Source organism: Amphimedon queenslandica, unplaced genomic scaffold, assembly GCF_000090795.2.
Source record: "Amphimedon queenslandica unplaced genomic scaffold, v1.1 AMPQUscaffold_10266_Cont17275, whole genome shotgun sequence".
NCBI classification, from domain to species: Eukaryota; Metazoa; Porifera; class Demospongiae; order Haplosclerida; family Niphatidae; genus Amphimedon; species Amphimedon queenslandica.
The window spans coordinates 1-5,999 of record NW_003549463.1 but is presented as its reverse complement, the minus strand read 5'-3'; the positions used below and the strand labels follow the sequence as shown (position 1 = coordinate 5,999).

Genomic DNA, 5,999 nt, shown 5'->3' with positions numbered 1-5,999 from the left:
ATTTTAACACACTACACATCATGTTAAAATGACACACTTTGTAAATGTGTTATTTCAACATAATTAGTGTGCTAATACAACATATTAGCGTGCTGAAATTGATGTGCTGTTTTAACTCATTGCAGTGTGCTTGTCGAATAATATTAATAACCATCAACTAATAGTTAAATAATCATAAATTATACTAATAGTTATAAATGTTAAATAACCAGTCCCGCCTATTGGCGCCTATATGCCCCAAAACAAAATGGCTGCCACGACTTTTATACTAGCCATTAGGGAGAGATTGTTACCATCCCGTAAACTATCCGTCAACGGACTTTTACAGGCTTCGCCTGTATACTATACTGGGGCTTCGCCCCAGTATATTATCTTATAACAATATAGAAATTAAGTATAGATACGACAATCAGTGGGGTTGAGGCAGCAGGATCGTGGTGGCTCAGTGGGGAAGGCGTGGGGCAGAATGTGGACGTGGTACTGGTTCGAATCCAGCTCAGGGCAGGGCAAATTTGCTTTTCTTTTTTTTTTACTTTCAAAAATTTAACTTTTTACCTTTTCTACTTAGCCTTCTCCCCTAGTTATGTTAGTCCCCTAGTTAGCTATTGTTTTTTAGGACTTAGCTATTGTTTCTAGGGTTTAGGGGTTAGGGTGGCGGTTTTTTTTTAGAGCGTCCCTACTCAATTTAGGAGCCCCTTAGTTGGTTTAGGGTTTAGTTTTTTTTATTTCAGAGAGTCCCAAGGCTTTAAAAGCCTCTAGAGCAGTCCTGACAAAAACTAAGTTCCATTTTGCACCGATGCGCATGCGCACAAACTTGTTTTACGGACATTTACGGGATGGTAACAATCTCTCCCTAACGGCACTTACTTTTGTTGCAGCCTTGCTATACCGGGAAAACGAGCTCCTGTGCTTACCAGACTTCTTAGAGGGCCTTATCTTGGGACCAGATAAAAGCGGGAGACGGAGCGGGAGCAGGAGCGGGAGTTGACGGATAAAAGCGGGAGACGGAGCGGGAGTTGACGGATAAAAAGCGGGAGACGGAGCTGGAGTTACGCCTATACAGGAAGTAATCGTTATGGCTAGCGCTATATAAGCAGGAGATTATGGACTCCTGCTATAAGCGGGAGCACTACAAACACACAATTATATAAATTCTAAGTTCTTATAATTAATTATTATAATAAGGTTATAATTAGTTCTGATTAATTTTTAGTTATAAACTCAATCATTATAGTCTGACTGTTAGTTCAAAAATTACTACTATGATAAGTTCACTGTTTGAGGTATATATATCAAAGTAGATCCTTCCTGATCAAAAAAGTCTTGGTCTTCCAAGCGTCGAAATCTGTCATCTTGAGAATTCTTAATGCCATCATAATAGTAAAGATCTCCTTTCCACATTATTGCAGCTGTCAGGTGGTTATTTTTTACCATAGTGAATCCCCCAAAGCAATATCGAGTGTTGTAAATATCAATATCCATTGTGGCGGTAGTTCTTAACATCATAAGGTCTTGATAACCTTTTATTGCAGAGATATCAAAAGGAATTATCCACGGAGAGGTACTAGTTGTGAAAAAGGATCTAGTAATAGAAGGTGTTCCTCTGCATTCATAAAAGTATTCTCTTTCATTTCCTGATACATCTTCCCTATAATTGTAGGCCTGTGGTGCTACTGATGGAGGTTTTAAAGAAAATTCTGATCCACAATACCCTTGAATTTTGTCCCCAGGTTTTGGGAATGTGCTGTACATCTGGCTATAATATGAATAATCTGATTCAAAGACTGTATCTAATGAAAAATTACATAAATTCCTTTCTGAATCAGGTGAAGGACAAAACTTAGAGTCACATCGTCTTTCCTGATGAAGTCTCCACACATGACAAAACATAGACAAAAACATATCAAATTCTGTTCCATGACAGTTTAAAGTCCCATCCCGAGTGAGAGGGAGGTTACGCTGTGAATGGACCCAATCAAGTACGATAGATTTTCCTTGAATTAATTTCCCACTTAACATTGCCAACAGACCAGATTTTAGTGCATTTTCTCCATCAGAAGATTTAAAGTAACTGAGAAATTGCCTATTCTGGTGACAGTACATCATCATTATGGTAAGGATATTGTCTGAGGTACATGTATTTGTGTATTTGGGATGTTTCCATTCTAAAACTGGTGGAATGTAACAAGTTGGGCAAATATAGTCTTCAGTACGCTTAGGAAGCTTTACTTTGCACTGTTCAAGACAATAGAGATGATACCAGGTACTACATCGGCAACAACAATGCATATTAAATTTCTTACGAATAGTGGTATTAAATATAGCTTGCGCTGTTGATCCATCTATCCAGGGACATTTACACAAACAGTGTAGCATTATTGAGTCTATACTTTCTTCACAGAATGGATCGTTAACAAATTCATAAGATAAACTGTCATGAGAATGTGTCGAAACCAGGTGAGCTACCTCATTACAAATAGATTCATTATCAAATCTCACTCGATCTATGTTAATGCTTCCTTTTGTACAAATGTAGTAGAGTAATGCAGCTAGCAAAACATCATGGCTATACTCCTCCTCTTCCTCCTCCAATAAAAATTGTACTCCAGTGTGCTTCGCAAAGAAAGAAAAACCATCATATGATATGTTTCTTCGCAGCATTACTCCAGCATGATACTCTAGTTCAGCTGTGTCTGGTGTTTGATATGTTGAAATAATCTGAAAAATAAAATAATAATTATTAAGTTCGAAAATAAATAAAAATTCTTGTAATACATGTGCATGCCGTACTAATCCTTGTGTGCTTGACAAATTTTGCAAACTGAGCTATATTTATCAAAATCAAGCACTAAAGCATGAGCTAAAACAAGACTGATCTATCCACATGGCTCAAATGTAGTGGGGAGATATTGTACAGTTATATGAAGTTAGCACTGCCAACTTACTTCAACAGTAGGCTTCCATTTATTGTCAGCTGACCTCATCAATATTGCTGCTTGCTTAGATCTAATCGTTTGTATTACTGCAACCTGTCTCTCATTAAGATGTGAAATTTCCTATAAAATAAGGTAATAAAGATTATTGTTTCAGGTTATACAAGTGCATACATGTTCAAAAGATGCATTGCAAACATAATTTGCTACAAGAACACCAGGATATCTATCATTCAGAAGGGTCAGATATTGAGACCAATGAATAACATTGCCATGTATATTGAGTAACATTCTGCTGATCTTCACATTTACTTGTTTTGTAGATAAAAGTAGAGACAAATAACTGCTATTGCAGCTGACAGGTGCATCTAAAATAATTACAATACTTAAATAGCATATAAAGTATTTCTCACCTTGACTAGCATTATCAGTATTCAATAATGGTGACATTGGTACAGTAGAGGTAGTGCTATTATTAGTAGGAGCAACAATTTCATCATTGCATGTGGCTATATGACTGTCACATTCATTTGCTAAAATAGAATCTTCTTTATTATCATGTTGAGCAGTCTTACCTATTTAGGATTATCAATCATGAAATGAAACTATTTACTTTTACTTTTCTTATTTGGATTTCCAGCATCAGCATAATCTGCTCTTCGTGGTTTTTTCCTTCCAGCTGGCCTCTCTCTTTTTTGGCGCTCTTTCCGTCTCATTTCTGACATGTTTCCTTTTCCCTGCACTTCAAGTGGTAAGCCCAACATCAAACGACACGCTATTATGTGATAACATGTCCTGGTGCAAGAACAAGAACAGGTTTCTTTGGGAAAGAGCCTGACAGCACAAGATGTAACGCGGTCACCATTTGTGACTATCCAAGCACCATCATCGACGAGTTTTACTCGTTGATTTGCTAATGCACTACGGGCTAACATAACATCACTATTAGCAGGAACAGACTCAGCCGGAAAAGATTCAGCACCATCAATGTCAATACCAACAGCAATGCCCTTTCGAACTGCTTCTACTATGTCCTCAGGACTTGGTGCTACTTCCATATAAGGTAGTAATGATGGTTCTCTTTTCAAGTAGCTAAACTCATCTTTTACTCTCCATTGCCCACATTGATGAACAGATCTCTCAATCTCGCAACGATAATAAATGCATAAGTGATGAAGTGATGTTACTATAACGTCAACCGGTACTTGCTTCCATTGTTGCAATCTACGAATAACAGCATTCATAGATTCTGATGCATGGTTGGTGAGACCATTTTCTGCATTTGAAATTCCAGCAAGCTTGAGTGTCCAAATGGCAGCATGAGACTTAAAGGATGGTATTATATTATTCTCCAAGTATTGACAAACTTTATCATACTTTCTCACAACAGCACTTTCTTTCATTTCTTTCCATTCTTCATCCATTTCTCCTTCTGTTACACTCAACATTAGATCTCTAAACCCATTCAAAATTATGTTAGACTCTTCCGGAGTGCACTCAGTATTATTTCTCAAATACCAATGTATATCATTGTGAAAATGAATCCAACAATGGAGTTGAAAGCCAACTGGAAAAATCGAAGAAAATTTAAATTCTCTATCACTAACAAAGTTGATCTGCTTTGTCTGAAGTGGACGAATTGTGGCAGTAATCACCTCCAAAAAATCCTTATGATCATTTTGATATCTTCTAGAATGAATCAGGAAACCACAAGGAATGATTGGTTCTTCATGGAACAATGCGTGTCGAAATGACAATATTGAAAGATAATAATCTCCCACATTAAATGCTGTGTCATAGTGAAGCAGAGTGGGTTTATTTTGTATTTTTACTAGCTGCTCCAAAGACTCAAGAATGGGATGAGGAAGAAGATGAACCAATATCCTTGGATGTAAAGCGAGATATGAGACAAAATCTTTTGCTTCTCCTCTACGATCTGGGAATTTTAAATTAAAAGACAGCTGATATAAATTGAACAATGCATCATGTGAAATCCGCTGTGATCTACTCTGAGTGTCCCTAAAGTTCTTAACCTATATAAATATATATATATATATATATATATATATATAAGCAAAGCATCAAACCTCAAACATAAAGCCAAGGCAATAGTCTCATTTACCTGTTCAATATTACGAGGGGTTTCAATACAGTGCCTGGGACCTCCTTCATCTGAATTGATAATATCTCTGTATATCTCTTTATTTGATTTCAAAGGGTTACTCTCACACACCTATATATAATATTAATATAAACTTCAGGAAACAAAAATTTACAGTTTATGCTAGTACCTTTTCTTTCACAAATGGTGCCGACCTTATAAAAGGTCTAGATACTTCACTAAGCTTAGCACTACGATGTGCAAATGGGCTAAATACGGAATGATCACCGGTGTAGTGCAAAACAAAAAGATTTTTATAACCCCAGAACTCCCATCTTCTAAATCTTTCATCACCCTTATTTCGAGGAAGATCAGCTCTGTCAATGTAATTGGACCTTTTAGTAAGCTCTAAACCATTACTACACTTCACAGCAAAAACACCCTTGTTCACCCAGCGGTACTGATCACATCTGTGTTCAAAGTGAAATATGACATTATTTTTATTAACAACATTAGCTTATGTCAAAGTGTTTCATGCATATCACGTATTAGGTATCAATAATACTTATAATAATTTCACCTAAACTTTCTCTTATTCTTATTCCTGAGCTGAGAGTCTTCACCTAGATGAAAAACGTACAGTTCACCCTCTTTTGGCAAAACTGGTGGTGATCGAGACAGATCCTTCGAAGAAACAGTAGAAAGAATATCTATAACTTCAAAAGCTTCTAAATTGTTGTCCAAATCTCGCCGTAAGGGAGTTGTTGTAGTTGTACTGGAGTTGCAAGAATCATTCATCTTTATGCAACAAGCATGCAGCTCTGAAGCCAGAAGCGTGCTATTCTCCGATTCTGTCGGTCGCCTACCGCTTTCCTGAACTACACGTGACTTTTATGTCTCCCGCTCCGTCTCCCGCTTTTTATCCGTCAACTCCCGCTCCGTCTCCCGCTTTTATCCGTCAACTC

General features: G+C 37.1%; 1 protein-coding gene across 1 annotated transcript; it reads right to left on the bottom strand.

Moving 5' to 3' along the window:
• Positions 1-1,160: 1,160 nt before the first annotated feature.
• Positions 1,161-5,927, bottom strand: LOC109590277 (uncharacterized). Its single transcript, XM_020006199.1, has 8 exons — positions 5,615-5,927; positions 5,225-5,504; positions 5,056-5,166; positions 3,553-4,966; positions 3,347-3,508; positions 3,108-3,301; positions 2,946-3,056; positions 1,161-2,718 (listed from the first exon to the last, which is right to left on the bottom strand). The coding sequence occupies exons 1-8, from the start codon at positions 5,830-5,832 to the stop codon at positions 1,261-1,263; spliced, it is 3,948 nt and encodes a 1,315-aa protein (XP_019861758.1). The 5' UTR covers positions 5,833-5,927; the 3' UTR covers positions 1,161-1,260.
• Between the last annotated feature and the right edge of the window lie 72 nt (positions 5,928-5,999).

Coding starts and splice junctions, on each gene's coding strand:
- LOC109590277 (XM_020006199.1), bottom strand. CDS start 5,832: ATGAATGATTCTTGCAACTCCAGTACAACTACAACAACTCCCTTACGG. Junction 5,505..5,614: donor AAGAATAAGAGAAAGTTTAG/GTGAAATTATTA, acceptor CTTTGAACACAG/ATGTGATCAGTACCGCTGGG. Junction 3,302..3,346: donor TACTGATAATGCTAGTCAAG/GTGAGAAATACT, acceptor TAATTATTTTAG/ATGCACCTGTCAGCTGCAAT.